The sequence below is a fragment of the Mastigoproctus giganteus genome, chromosome 1 (genome assembly GCF_048544385.1).
Source record: "Mastigoproctus giganteus isolate SK-2022 chromosome 1, ASM4854438v1, whole genome shotgun sequence".
Taxonomy (NCBI): domain Eukaryota; kingdom Metazoa; phylum Arthropoda; class Arachnida; order Uropygi; family Thelyphonidae; genus Mastigoproctus; species Mastigoproctus giganteus.
The window spans coordinates 42269368-42285987 of NC_143575.1; the positions used below are offsets into that span (position 1 = coordinate 42269368).

At 35.5% G+C, this 16620-nt stretch overlaps 1 protein-coding gene across 1 annotated transcript in view; it reads left to right on the plus strand.

Annotated features, from left to right (window-relative positions):
- HERC2 (E3 ubiquitin-protein ligase HERC2) overlaps nt 1–16620 on the plus strand; it is a 971627-nt gene that overhangs the window by 113933 nt on the left and 841074 nt on the right. Inside the window, exons 11-12 of the mRNA XM_090372402.1 lie at nt 729–880; nt 13648–13793. Coding sequence (XP_090228528.1) covers nt 729–880; nt 13648–13793 — 298 coding nt within the window. The remainder of the gene's footprint in view (nt 1–728; nt 881–13647; nt 13794–16620) is intronic.

The window sequence follows — 16620 nt, forward strand, 5'->3', positions numbered from 1 at the left end:
GATGTGTCCCAAATAACCGGAATCGACTGTATATGCATATATATATCTATATATATATATATATAGGGATCCACAAACGTTTTTGATTTTTGAAAGGGTCCATAGATCTCAGTAGTTTGGGAACCACTGACTTAGGATATTCATTCAGCAAGACATGTTAACCAACGATAGAATACAATATATAGACACAATACTGATACCTCATAGACTTAGTTGGTTTGATGCAAAAACAAAACAACTGCTTTTAGCAATAATGTATAATGTATGTGAGTATAATGTCAGTATAATGTATGTGAAGTTGATCATATTTTTGATATTTTAAAATTTTTTAAGGCTGTTATTAACCTTTTATAACCTTTTTTTTTTGTAATATAATTCATTGATATTTTATTTATCAGAGCATAGCCTCATAGTTTTACACGTTACAATTACCCGTACAGTTTCCAGTGTGTTCATAGTACAATATAGTCTTAATTATTTCTGAATCAATAACATGCAAAACATTCAATCACAAGTCAAAAATTTACAATAGTTTTTTTTTTCCTTCTATAGCAGTTTGTTGAGTTTGTTATACCAGTCGCAAGGTCTAAAAAATGAATTAAGTGCTTTAGTAATTGGTTGAATACAGTGTAAAAATGTGCAAAGTTCTTATTGATAAACAGAACTGCTAATTGAATAAAATTTTCTATTAAGAAACTCCTTATCTTTCCCCCCTCCCCCCTTTATAGTGTCCTCAGTTGATAGAAAGCCTTGGTGATAAGGATATTGTTAAGATTGCTGCTCACCCTGATGGAAGGCATTTCTTGGCTTTGAATAGTGAGGGTGAAGTTTATTCATGGGGCAATGGAGATGGAGGCCGTTTAGGACATGGAGATAACAAGTAAGTTTTACATTATATCTATATGTTGTATATCTCATGGAGGAATTTGCTTCTAAATTTTGTTATGATGATATTTGTTTGTAATGGGTTCAAGATTTGACTTGGGGACAGGAGTATCCACACACTAGTCAAAGAATTTTCAGATCCAAGAAACAATAAGTTTTTGAAGAATATTGCTGTTTTATTGACCTAATTGTCATATTCAATTATATTCTGTAAGTAGCTTTATAGTCCTAGTCATGCTCATTATTTTATTTTTTAATTTAGCTAGAGATTTTGTAGGTAACTACTTAATATATGTAGAACCTTTTGTATCATTTGAATCTTGCCACCATAGTTATAGAGTGAATGGTAGGAGAATTAAAAATGTTTTAATTGTGGTAAATAGGTACCTCTAAAGTTCCAGTCACTTAGGTTGGCTTTAGTTGGATAACTTTGTTATATATTATAATTAACTTATAACTTTCAAGCATAACAGTATATCCTAATACATTTAATGCAAACTTGGTAGCATTGTAGTATTATTGCTGTGTAACTAGTGTATCAGTAAACACATTCAAATTTTAATTTTATGTTTACATGTGGACAGAAAGGATAGGAGGGAGGAGGGATATGCACATAAAATCAAAGGCAGTGCATCCAGTTGACATGGGTGGCCAGTGCAATGTTGAGTTAGTTTGATGTGACTTAAGCACTGGGAAAGCACAAATGAGAGGAGTGTGTTATAGGCCTAATGACTTATGAGTACAATGAACAGATGTACAGAGAAATAGAGTGCGCCAGTAAATCAGAATGTCTTATAATGGGAGATTTTAACTTTCCAGATGTTGACTGGAATTTGTGGTTTGGTCACTCACACACTAGCAATATTTTTGTAGATTTCTTGGATGAATGTTTTCTACAGAAGCATGTTAGAGAGGCAATGAGGAAGCAGTGCTCTTGATTTGGTTATCAGCAGTGATTATCCATGCATTATTTAATGAGACAATTTTTAAATTCTATATAATGGGACAAGCTGATGTTGTTACCATCAGCAAATTCTGAATGGAAAGTATTCAAGGAATTAATCATAGAAACTACTAGGCTTTTCATACCAACTAAGAAATACTCTTCAAGGTGTAGGCCTAAATGGTTATCAGATGAACTGATGAAATTTGTGGCAGGGAAGAAAGGTGCATGGGATGCATATAAATTATCGGACAACACAGAAACCTATGGTAGATATAAACTAGTCTGTAATCAAGTCAGGAAGGAGCCCAGGCAAGTGAAGGCAGATTATGAGAAACCTTTGGCAAAGGATGCAAAGGAAAACAGCAGAGACTTCTTTGTAAACACTAGAAGGAAGGGATGAATCGAATTGGTCCACTTGATATCGATGATTTGACTGTTGATGATCCTGCTCAGGTTGAAGACAAACTGAATGAGTATTTTCCATCTATATTAACAGATGAGGAATTCTTTAGGGAAGTGATGCCAGAAGTTTATCAAACTCTAACAGGGAACTAAATGATTTTGTAATAACTTAGAGGAAAGTGGGAGAAATTGTTGAAGTTCAACGTAAGAAAGGCACCTGGGCTGGATGAGATCTATCCAATTATATCAACGGAGGCAGCAAAGGAAGGAAGCAAACTCTTAGTCATAATTACGAGAGCATCTTTGGATTCAGGAGAGGTCTCTGCAGACTGGAGATGTGTGAATGCATCCCCAATTCACAAAGTGGGATATCAAAAGGTGAAAAAGGCAATTACAGACCTGTTAGTTTAACTTTTGTTCTGGGGAAAATAATGGAACCACTGGTTAAAGAAGCCTTGCAGGATCATCTAGACAAGACTGCAGTAATAATTAAGACACTGAATGGGTTTGTTAAAGGGAGGTCTTATCTGACCAATTTGATTGGTTACTATGATGTGGTCACAAAGGAACTGAATGCCAAAAATAATTTTGATATCATATACTTGGATTGCAGAGCAATATGGCCTTAGTTGCTAATACTCCTAAAAACCAAATAACAAACGACATATACTTGGATTTCAGAAAAGCTTTTGATACTGTTGCACATTGAAGGCTGCTGTACAAATTGGAGAGGTATGGCATTAAGGGTAAGTTGCTACAATAGATAAAGGGATGATTGAGTGGGAGATGACAGAGAGTGGTAATCAATGGACATTGCTCTTCGTGGACAAATGTTATGAGTTGAGTTTCCCGGGGTTCGGTGCTGGACCCATTGTTGTTTTGTATATTTATCAATGATATTGATAAAGGTATATCAGGCTTAATGGCGAAGTTTGCAGGTGATGCTAAGGTTGGCGGGGTGGTTAATGACAGTAATGTAGTATACTACTGCAACAGGATGTAGAAAAGTAAGGCAGATGGGCTGAGAAATGGCATTGAAGTTTAGCATTGCTAAATGCAAAATACTGTATATGGGTAGCAGTAATCCCTGAGTAATGTACCAATTGCGTGGCAGTGGAAAAATGAAAAAGACCTGTGGGTAATTCTGCAGTTAGATATGTAGTTCTCTATGAGTAATGCAGAAAGGCTTCCAGGACAGCTTATGGGGTTTTTTCAGTAATATACAGGCATTTTGCTAGCAGGGATAAGGAGGTGATTATCCCATTGTATAAGGCAATATTTAGGCCACATCACGAGTACTACATACAGGTTTGGAATCGTCATTTTAGGAAGGATGTAAAAGGGGTTCATTCTGTAAATTGCAGCTTCTGAAGACTAGGCACCTGTGAGGTGAACTGACTGAGGCGTTGAATGCTTTGAATGGATTGAGCAAGCTCAATTCTGTTGGGATTCTTCCACATGAGGTAGCACAAAGTCAAATTGAGGAAGGATGGTTGCAGAATAGATGTGCAGAAGTTTGCCTTTGGCGAGAAGGTGGTTGATTGCTGGAACAAATTTCCATCTTTTATTCTGGATGTTGATAGTTTAAATAAATTCAAGGAAATGTAACAAACTATTGGAGGGAACGAATATGTGAAATTGGAGGTGTCATTTTTTTTTTTTTTTTTTTTGTTGATGCTGTATAAGCTTGTTTCCTTCATTTGCCACTGCTAATGCTAATGTTTGATTCCCATTGCAGACTGGAGATAGTCTCTATAAAGACCAAAGAAATAGGTTAGGTCAAGGTATAGGCAAGTGTCACCAAATCCTAGATCAGGAGTTGACACCAAGTATCAACTCCTGATCTAGGGTTTCCTTTTCCATCAAGTCATGTTGATTCTGCCGTTTACCGACAAACTTAGTTGTCCTTGCATATACTCTAGACAGCCCAACCCAATACTCTTATCCTGAGTATTGGATTGGGCTTTGTAAATGCCAAACCAAAATTTAAATTAAAGAGAACTCTTTTATACCTGGTTTGTTATTATTATTTATATAGTGCTTTAGCAACTAAGGCCACATTGCATTGATGAGTTGAATGTCACTGTTAGGCGTAATAATATTTATTCTGTATGTAATGTCTAATAATATATGCCATTGACTGTGTAGCATTTTACCATTGACTGTGTAGCATTGGGTAAAGTACCTGCCCGGCAACCCAAAGGTCGCGGGTTCGATTCCCGCCTCGGGCTTGGATCAAAGTACTGCAAAAACCTTGGGAGGTGCAATATGGCCACAGAAGCCGATGCGCCAACAACTACCAAAATCAAATCAAAAAAAAAAATACAAATATGTGTATATGTGTGTTGGTACATTATATATAAACACATTACATTATATATTCTCCTCCAACATGAAAAATTTTATATGTTGGTGGATAGTATATTCTTCAAACATGTATTGTTTACACACAAGAAAAATACAATGTTTAGTAAGCAGTGGCCAGTTTCAGAGGTCATATATCAGGTGGTTGGCAGCACTCATCATGAGGGATACTTAACCATATCCCCGTCCGCTGGGGTACGTACCAGCCCCAACTGGGTTCAGCAAGTTAATTCTATAATTTTTACTCTAATTACAGAGCTGAAACTCGCTATAGTTGGAGCCAGAACTGTTTTCTTGAATTTTCCCACTTAAATTTTCAAAACCTTCTATTGAATTTCACGCAAATGACAAAAATGTGACATCAAGTATGCAATTTTTTAGGCCTTTTCAATTAATTTTTTTACCCCCGCCCTAACCAGCCTAGAGCTTATGAAACCCGACACTTGATTCGTTTCTTGGTGTAAAGCGCGCGAATTTCTTTTTATGGAGAGTAGCAGTTCTGATAAACAACTCCGCGTGAATACAAGCGAAGCGTGGGAGGTATATATCACGTTACCAGTACAAATACATTGAGACGGTAAGGGAGAAGTGTAAATAAATAAAAGACGAACAGGAGCTACTGTTTTTGACATAAGAGGCAATAAAGCCATACAGTACCAATAACAGTTTATGGAAGGTGAACAGATCGTATATCCTATCTTCAACATGTATTGCTCCTACGAACAGAAGATCAAGGAAATTCATCTGTTGGAAACGGGAAAAACTGGTGTAAAACTGATATTTCACTGCATTATACTGATATATCACAGATAACACTGCAATGCGCATTTGATAAAAAAAAAAAAAAGTTCGCTTTATTGTAATTGTTTTTAGTAAACAATATCAGAACAGCAGTTTCCATCTTCTAACCAAATTTCGAGAAAATATTTCCACCCATAGCTGCGTTATAAACTTCTAAACTTCGAAACTGGTGCATCAAAAGAAAGAAAAACAAAATCATCCGCTATGAATTTCTTTCTTTCTTGAAATGTGTATTGTTCATATTTGTGAACTGCAATATTTGTAACAATACAAAGCTAACAGATTACAACTAACGGCTGCTCAAAAAGTATCGTTAGAAGATATTTGCTTGTTACGCTTTGATGTCATAATGTTAGAAAGTAAAAATGCGAAATATTGTTCTCTAAAACAATTGCAGTTTCGGCATCCTAGGATGAAGCTGACTTAGAGCTGCAATGCTGTTTTTTTTATTATTATTTATTTTCTTTATTTTTTGTTTTTGTATGGGCGGCTCCTAGAACAAAAGTTCATCTCGGCCTCGTTGCTCTGTTCAGTTTTTACGCATTGTCAGGGTAAGGCCATTGTGTGTCGTGAAAAAAAAAAAAAAAATCATCCCGCTTAGGAATATCCCATGTTGGATGAAGACAGATGAAAAGAAAGGCAAGAGAGAGAGAAAAAAATTTTTTCATCCCGCACTGGAGAAAGTGACAGGAAAGAAAAACTGTTTGTGAGCTTATGTGTGTGTTCTGTATTGTGATGTTGTATTTGGGCATTCTGGCTACCTGGAAGCAGCGATCACCTGGACGACTGCCTCCAGGTACTCGTCCCTAGCAGGAGGGCAAGATCTCCCCTACTAACTGCACGCCCTCCTCCCTGGGGAACTACTAGTAGTAGTAGTAGTAGTAGTGGCATGTGATGCAAGAAAGCAAGTGTATGAGCTTATGCAGCATCAGCCAAAAAAAAAAGTTCCCAGGGAGGAAAGAAAAACTTGTATAAGATAAAGAGAGGGAAGGAGAAAAGAGGAGAAGCACTATCCCGGCCCAGGGAAGCCCCAATCCAGGATGGATTGCTAGAACAACACAAGAAAAAAAAAATAATAATAATATAATAAAATAAAATAAAATAAATAAATAAAATAAATGAAAGTTAGCGCTCTGGACCTTTGACGATCTCTTGGCCTTCTCCCCACCAAAAGGGTATTTTTTATCTCTCTCTCTCTCTCTCTCTCTCCCCCTCCCTCCCTCCCCAGGGTCGGACTAGAAAGGGTGGACTCCCTCCCCTAAGGAGTTTTTTTTCCCCCAAGTGAAAGAACGGAATTGGAAATTTCATGAAAATGAACCCTGTTTTTCTTCATTCGGTGAACGGCTACTCTGTCAGCGCAAGAGAAGTGAAATTACATTTGCAGCTCAGAATGGAATTCAAACATTGAAACACATGACATTTTATGGTGAATTTTTCGGGCGTTGTGTGATAATGAAAATTCAATTCTTCTCTGGAAATTTTTTGATGATATCAAATGCATATCAAGGAAATATTGAAGTATTCAATAACAATTACTTACAATTTCCCAATCCCTCACTACGAGTAACGGATTGTTCTCACAATCTGTTACTAGCTGCGCATTTTTTTTTTTCGTTTGTACACCAGTGAGATGCATGTGAAGTTCCTTCGATATCAGTTTTCGAAGTTTATAACGCAGCTACGAATAGAAATACTTTCTTGAAATTTCGTAAGAAGATCAAATATACATCCATGAAACTGCTGTTCCGATTTAGTCTTCTAGAAACAATTACAATAAAGCGAACTTTTTTTTTTTTTTTAATGAAATGCGCATTGTAGTGATCAGTTTTACGACAGTTTTTTTCTTTCTGCTTCCAGTAGATGAATTTCCTTGATTTTTTTTTTTTTAGTAGATAATACATATTGAAGAAAGGAAATGCAATATTTTAGTTTTTCAAAACCAATTCGTTGCAATTCTTTCGTACAACAATTACGAAAAGCAATAAAGCTACTGTTGTGAGTGAGCCATGCAAATTAGTGTTCGCAAGTAATGATGCTCAACTGTTTGTTTTCCACGAAAGTTGTTTACAGTTTCATTTTCTCCTTGGATCACCTTGGTAACGCTAATGACGTAAGCTTGACCAGTCAATTATCTCTCTGCGTGCGTTGATTCGTTTTAGCCAGAGGCGCCGAGCTGACACGCGAATTTTGAACTAATGAAGTAACGCGTTTTATTTTCAAAGCTTGGATCTTGTTTTGCCGACATCAAAATTTAATAAATTGAAATGTGATCGTACATTTTTGCTGTTTTAGAGTGAATTAATAGTTTTTTCTGAGCGCTAAAGGTAGGAAATCAAAGGATATACTTCTGTTTATGTATATTGAGAGTTTCAATTTGGAAAATCGAGTAGAAATTATGAAAATTATTAGTTTTCTTCGGGGGGGAGCAACTTTCGAGTTAGGGTTAAAAATTAGACAAAAACAGGGCGGACCAGGCTCGGGTTAAAAGGACAAAACATTCATAAAACAGATGTGATGGGACAGAATGGGACAAAGGAAGGAAATTTTTAAAAAATACATATTATAAGTAGGTTCCAAATTGCCAGGTATGTTAATTCGTTAGTGAGCAGAGTGAGTAGGTCACCTTAAGTCAACTATTGGAATGTTTATATGCTTAAAAGAGATGCACATTTCTGTAAGAAATAATAGCAGTCATGTCTGTGTTTTTAGAAATGGGATTTATTTTGATCTGTAATAATGTGATCATATAATTGGAGAACTTTTCTGGAAATGCATGTAGTTAACTGAATCATTAGCTAAGCTTTATCATTCATCAAATGTTTTATAGGATATTTCTCTTGCTTCACCAGTGAAATATTCACATAATTAATGAAAAAGTTTAACAAAATAATAGAAACAATGAAAGCTTATGGATTACTTGCTGTGAGAATAGTTCAGTAAACAACTATACAGGCAGGTCTTGTTTAAAGAGTTCTCACTATAACAAATTATTTTAATTGACTTCTCTTCTCTTTATATTACAAATGTTCATTAAAAAATGCTGTTGTGGAGAGTGCAAGTAAAAGAAGGACCATCAGCTTGGTTGTAAAGAAAAAGGTCACAAGGCAAAGGTAAAGAAAGCCAACACGAGAAATGTCGGATAACTTACGCTGAAAATTAGTTTCCCAATACGGCACTCTAGCACTTCTCACTCGGTAAACAGACAGTAGGTGTTATCAGTCTGGAGCAAAGTCAAGAACGATATATTGATTGACAGGTAGGCATGGCAAGTGATGTGCTGATTGGTGCGTGAACACAACACATGATAATATCAGATTAGTATCATTTTAGTAGCACTAATGGTAACTTGCCCTAATGAATGCTTTCCATAATGGTGAAAAAAGGTCAGTTTCCTTCACTTGAATCCCATGGGAGCTTCAATCCCTCCCGAAATGGAGGGGGTAACCTAACCTTTTTTCTTTAGAATCATGTAGACTAGCACATAAATTGTTTATTAACAAAATATTAATTTTTTATTACTGTACTTTTATTTTTAAAGACACTCGTGTGGATACACACGTATTATAACGTCAATCAACATCTCAACAGCTATTCACTATATATATATATACAGGGTGTTTCAGTTAAACGTTTCAGAACTTCTAAGAGGGGTAGGGTACATCTGACAACTTGAAATCATATAGCAATGTGGGGTCGGAAATGCTTTCCTGAAGCGGTGTTGTACACAGAAGCACCATAAAGAAAAGAGACCGTAAGTGAGAAATCGTTTTAATAATACATGAAAAGAAGCAAAAGGTACATGGATTAAAGTAAGTGTTCGAAGTTTTTTCCACGGGCTACAATGCATGCCTCACATCTCCGACACACGGACATCCGAACATTCTGGAATACTCCAGGCGAATTTCGAATTTCTTCGGCAGCTACTGCGATTCTTGCAACCAGCTCCTCAGCATTGTCAACAGGGGTGTCATAAACTAGCGATTTCATATGACCCCAGAAATAAAAATCAAGACATGATAGGTCGGGTGACCGAGCAGGCCAACGCACGGGACCACCACGTCCGATCCACTGTTGACCAAATGTGACATCCAGGTACTTACGAACATCTCCGCTATAATGGGCAGGGGCTCCATCGTGTTGGAACCACATTGTCTGTTGCATCGATGCAGAAATCTGTTCATCTCTCAAAAGTTGTGGCAATACTTGCTGCAGAAAGATCAAGTAGATAGGTCCGGTTAGACGACACGGTAACAGGTAAGGTCCGATGAGGTGATCTCCCATAATACCGGCCCATACATTGACCGAAAATCGAATCTGTGCTGCACGACGTCGTATTGCATGCGGGTTCTCGACCGCCCAGATATGGTCGATATGCGTGTTGAAAATTCCTTCCCTTGTGAAGGATGCCTCATCGGAAAACAACACTTCAGCAGGAAAAAGGGGATTTGTAGCACATTTTCCAAGGTACCACTGTGCGAAAGCAATACGAGGTTGAAGAAACTTCGAACACTTACTTTAATCCATGTACCTTTTGCTTCTTTTCATGTATTATTAAAACGATTTCTCACTTACGGTCTCTTTTCTTTTTATGGTGCTTCTGTGTACAACACCGCTTCAGGAAAGCATTTCCGACCCCACATTGCTATATGATTTCGAGTTGTCAGGATGTACCCTACCCCTCATAGAAGTTCTGAAACGTTTAACTGAAACACCCTGTATATATAATCTTTCTTTCTTTTCTTATATTATTTCCTAACCTAACGTTTAAGGTTAGGTCACTAAATATAAGGAAACCGTTTCTATTATTTCCTAACCTACCATTTAAGGTCAGGTTATGAAATATAACGAAAAATAAAGAAACCTTTTCCTTTTTTTGTAACCAAACCTAAATCAACAGTATAGTAAAAACACTCATGAACTCCAAAAATCTGCTTTTAATAATGAGAAAAAAACAATGAAGAACATAAAAATGAACAGAACAAAACTTTTATTAATTTAGTTTTCATCAAAAAATCAACCAACGTTTTATTTTCCTTACAAATTTCTTCCATCTTTAAAAGATTCATCGCTACTATTACCTGTTTACCCTTCATTACAAAACTATTATGCACCATTCTTTACTCATAAATACACATTATAATGCCAACCAACGACTACACAGTAGCTTGTCCTCTGTTGCGCCCACCACCAATCATTTCATCGTTTGCCATGCCTACCTGTCAATCACTATATCATTCTTAATTTTGGCTCCAGACCGATAACACTTACCATCTGTTTACCGAGTGAGCAGCGCTAGAGTCCAGTGTCGGGGAAACTAATTTTCCGCGTAAGTTATCCGACGTTTCTCATCATTCTTGTGTTGGCTTTCTTTACCTTAGCCGGTCACAGAAATGTTAGAATATGGGGTTTGCTATATGGAGATAGTAAACTTGACAAATTTGGTTCTAGTTGTAATGATTGTTAAGGGAAATGCCAAATTTCCTCAAGAATTTTATCATTTGCTGTTGTGACATAGATGAGAATAAGAAATCATAATTCAAATATTACTGAAATGGAAAAGCTTTTGTTTGTATCAGGATCAGACTCCAAAGTGTGTTCCTTCAGTTGGACAGTTGTGGAGGCTAAAACTAAGCTGTTATTAAACTTTTAAAGAGTGTGACAAACCACATCACCAGAGAGGAATTTAAAGCAAGCACTATATGGTTTGATCATTTTAGAAAATGCTGTTGGCTCCATAATATTAAAGTACAAGGAGTGGTGGAAGCAATCTCTGAACAGCTGAAAAAGCTTATTTGAAGTTGGAGGGTGTGCTCAAAGCAAGTTTTCAATTTGATGAGATAGGACTATTCTGGTAGAAGATACCTTCCATAGCTTATATTGCTTAAGAGTAGAAATATATGCTTGGATAAAAGGTAAGTAAGGATAGATTGGCTCTATTGCTACGAGGCAATGCAGCGGGAGATTTCAAACTTACAACTGCTGCTTGTCTACCAAGGTGAGACCCCACTGCCATTAAAAGGCTATATGAAGGGTATGCTTTGGGTGACCACTTCACTTTTTGTTCATTGATTCGTCAAGCACTTTGTGCCTGCTGAAAGATTACTGCATGGTGAATAGGTTGGAATTTAAGGCATTGCTTCTTTTCTATAATGCTCCTGGACATCGCTTTCTCAGTGACCATTATCCCTATGTGAAGTTGTGCATTTACCTTCTAATGCAACTTTCATCCTGTAAGCCACAGACCAAGTAACCACTTTTGAACTCGAATAGGACATTTATGAAGGCAACTGCAGAAACAGAGAATATTCACCAACTTGTGGTAATTCTGTAGAAGATTCGTTCCGAATGCTGTGAAGATTATTATATGGATATGGTCTGACATCAAGGAGAATAGTATGAATGGATTATGGGACAAAGTATGTTTGATTAACACTGAACCTAATAAGATAATAGTGGCACCTGAAATCGTGGTAAGGCTAAACAACTAAACTGAGCAGTGGAGCAATTATGTGCAAACTGAGCAGTGGAGCAATTATGTGCAAACTGAGCAGTGGAGCAATTATGTGCAATTATTTAGTTATCATGCCTAGAATTTGGGAATAATGAGCTTATGGAGCTGTAAAAGAAGAGAGCCGTTAGTACTAGTGGGTACCAAAGAAAGCACTCTTATGACTAAGGTATTAATTCTCCATTCCCTTCCTGGTTCTATTGGAGATGGTAGCACTTAATGGGGGAAAGCTCACCTACATTTCTGCTCCTCCATCAGTAATCAGTCTGAGTGCAGACTACTTTTGTGGGAAGAGGTGGAAGTTCTTAATTTGGAGTTCAACTTTATATGCATCCACAACTTACTCCCATATTTAGAATTTTTTACATCGCTGTACTCCAGAATCAACAAGATCAAGGCAGTACCATAAAGAGCTCTCTATAACTAGAGGTAACATTGAACCAACAATGAAAGAAACCAAGTATTCCATAGAACCAACCCAACCAACAAAAGATCACATTATTACAGAATCCTTCCTGTCAACTATCAAAAATATCAAAAAAGATGATGCTCAGCATACCTCTAAGGCTTATAAAGGAAATTCAAAAATATTATTAAATGAGACAGATTATTTGAATAAGCTGGAAAACTACTTGGATTTCAACAATTATGACAAGCTATCCAAGGATGGAATTGTCAGTCCAGAAAAAAAGTTAAAGACAAAATGGTATGAGCTTTAAATTAGAATGTTAAAATGAGTATTACCTGCTCTTCTTGAATATTTTGATCAAGAGGAATGCAAGAAATATTCTACAAGTCTACAGATGCAGTGGATTCTAGCATACATATTTGACTAACCAAGAACACCAACTTCAGCATCTTTAAGGGTTAGCCTTTGTTGATGTAGTAATTGTAGTAGTGGCATGTGATGCAAGAAAGCAAGTGTATGAGCTTATGCAGCATCAGCCAAAAAAAAAAAAAAAAAAAATCACACCATTCCCTCCAAATGCCTGTCCAGTTCCTCCTTAAATTTATTCAACCTATCAACTTCCACAACGACAGATGGAAGTTTGTTCCAGCAGTTAACTACCCGCTAGCTAAAGGCAAATTTCCGCACATCTATTCTACATCTGTCCTTTCTTAATTTGAATTTATGCCCCCTTAGGTTCTTAATCTGAACAAGTGGAAGGATCCCATCAGAATTCAGCGTGCTCAACCCATTCAAGGGTTGAGACGTTCCATATATGCAAGGATTCCACTATCCAAAGAGAATTATCCAATATGAAAATGATCTTCATTTTGGTCTTTCCTGTTGTAAAAATTGTGTGCAATTTTGTTTTCTTTTCTTCTTTACTTCTTTTACAGGAATTGAATATAACAGAATGATAAGAAAATAAATGCAACAAAAATAAATGGGAAATTGCTGGAAAATGTAAAATCTGATGATATAAATTTGGAATTTCATTTGAAAATTATATAATTTCTATGTTTGATGAGATACACAGATATTTACACTTCAAATTATTTCACTGCTTTCATCAAAATATAAGCCTGCAACCTTTACTATTTCGATACAATGGGATTTCATTGTATTGTATTGGATCTTTACTATGGAATTTCATTGTATTTGATCTGATTTGCAGTTGAAATTTAATTGTTCGACAGTTAAATTTCATGTTTGATAAATATATTAATAAATAGTTATTGTATTATTCATTATTTATTTTATGTAGTAAATGTTATTAATTTTGTTAAAAATTAGTTCACACGAAGAGCCCGCTCTGATACAAAGCCTTTGTGGCAAGTTTGTGACCAGCATTGCTTGTGGCAGTGCTTACAGTGCTGCTATTACAACATCAGGAGAGCTATATTCATGGGGAAGAGGAAATTATGGCCGTTTAGGACATGGTAGGCTTAACTTATTTTACTCTTGTGTGTGCATGTATGTGTAGAATATAGTTACTTTTCTGAATGCAGAAATTAAAGCACATTTTGATGCCTGTTTTGATTTCCTAACATGCATTTAAATTTCTTAGGATCTGTATTGTCTTTAACTGCAGACTTTTGTATCTCTGTTTAAGAAACTATCAAATATGTCAAGAGAATGGAAGCATTTTAGTTCTCATGTTATGATTTGAGTATATTACTTGAGTGAAAAAAATAAAATAATTAAAAAATATACCAGGATGTTTCAGTATTATACTAGCTAACAAAATTATAGGGATAGTTATGCATACTGAAACAAGTGAAAAAAAACTTTATGTAAACATGTGTCTAGTTCTGAATTACAGAGCTTTGTTTGTATGGTCCTCCTTAACAAATGGACAAGTCTTGAAACCATAAATATATGGTTTTAAGACTTGTCCATTGTTTGCTGAGGTCTGGGTTCTATTTCCATTTGTGACTGGAGAAATTTCTGAAATTTATTTCAAAAAAGACCTGCGTCTTTTTCTTTTTGCAAAAAAAAAAAAAAAAAGTAAAAATATTTATAAAATTGAAATTTTTTAAAAAATTTGTGAATATGTTTATTTTCATTAATGAGTTGATTAAGCTCAGGTGGAGGGCATAGAGTTTCCCCATGAGTTGCTCTGGGTTTTTCAGCCTACACAATGACCATGTGTCTGCTATTTTTAGTTTTTTAAAATCAGTAAACCTTTTTACTTGCATTTAAAAATTTACCGTTTTATTGTTACTTCTTTATCAATCTATGTCTTATACATTTTATACCTGTTTTATTATATATATCTTGACTTAGTGACCTAATTCAATAGGTCACTGAAGGCGTCTCCCTAGCCAGGTGGGAAGGAGCAGTAGTGCTCCTTCCCACCTGGATTAGACAGGGGTTCGAGCCCATCACCACCAAATACGGAGGATGCGGAAAGGTCAGGGAATGACCACCGCATATCCCTGGAGCAATATGGCCATAGTTACTAATGCTCCTAAAAACCAAATAACAAACAAACAATAGGTCACTGCAAGTTTTTCACTTTTTTATGACCTGATTTTGGTGCATTAGTTGCTAATGCACCAATAAAACCCAACCAAACAAACAATCAGCCTACACAACGTGCACCTGTGAATAGACATAATATACAATGCCGTAATATGTTATAAATTGCTAATGTGCCTAAGAATATGACTATGGAGGTTTGAATGGTAAAAAATAATAAAATAAGAATGAGCAGACACTTACCTAGTAAAATGTTAAGTCTAGGTAGGTGTCTTGCTTCTTTTTTTTTTTTTTTTTTTTTTAAATCAGAACTCTAGTTATTTTTTAAAATTCAAACAGCTACAGGCTCTATAACCATTGAGGTGTTTATACAGGGGGTCCCCGGTATCCAAGTCCCTGCATTTACAAGGATTTGAAAATTAAAGAATTAAAGTTTTTTCCCTTGAGAAAATTGACCAAGCACTTTAATATTTTTTGTAAGAATGATCTTCATGATCATGCAACAAAAGTTAAGCACGAAGTTAAAAACATAACTAAATGCTACTACACAATTTTATCTGAAAAAATACAGCAAAAAAAAACCAAAAAACAATCAAAAACAAACACAACTATGGATTCATTCTTTATTCGTACAACTGAAAAATAGTGTAACTTCAATAAACTTTACTTAATCTTACATTGTGCAGTGTATTATAATAAAAAATGCCTAATAAAATAATTTTCTTCTCATTTTTCAGTTCCTTCATCCATTTTTTTTTACTATGTACAAGTACATAATAAACATTACTATCTGGAATAAGTAACACTTCACTAATAGGGAACACTGTTGTTACTTATCTGGGTGGGCACCCACCGAGATGGCCCTGTTTCAAAGCTAGTTGTTTCTTCCCCCACCGATGAAAAGCCAACTAGCTTTGAAACGGTGCTGTCTGGGTGCCCACCTCGAATAAGTAACAAATCTTCTCTATTAGTGAAGCTCTACATATTCGAGGTAGTGCAATACATGGGCAACTCGTTGTGAAGGGTGAGCATGATATGAGATAGAGATGAAATGATGCCTTTTACACTACTGTTGTAGTTTTTCTTTAAAAGTTGTCTATGGTGTATCTACACAGATATTATATAGATATAGAATTTTAAACTCTTAAAATATTACGCCTAGTTTCATTTATTTAAATAATAAACATTACGAAAATTTGGTCCCCATTTTAAGTGGAATCGTTTTAATTGGAATTTTCTGGAACCAGTTATCCTTGGATAATGAGGATATACCCTGTATGAACTTTTTTATTTGTTTTAGTATGTAGAATCCCTTAATTTTTTTGGTGTAAATTAGAAGCATCTTGTATATATTTCTCTCCATGTTATTGCTTAAAAGCATAACATGCAGATATCAAAGATAAATAATTATTTTGTCTATTTAAGTATAATTTGATTTGGAAATTGAGATGTGTAATTTCTAATTATTCAGGCATATTTATAGGTTATCTGTGGTGTTTTGTCTTCTAGCCTTTTTTTTTTGTGGCTGAAGATTTAAGTAGTTGATTTATCAAGCAATACTTTTGCTAAACATTTATAAAATATGCGTAGCTGCCAATATGAAGTTGTAAAATTTCTTTCCTTGTGTTTTAGAGCATAAAAATAAACATATAGCATGACTTACTTGTAATTGGAGAGCTTAAACTTTTGGATAATTTTACAATTCTTAATCATAGTAGTGAAAAATATATTTTAGGGGCATCTTTAAAACAGGATATTATTATTATGCATAACAAACAGTGGTAT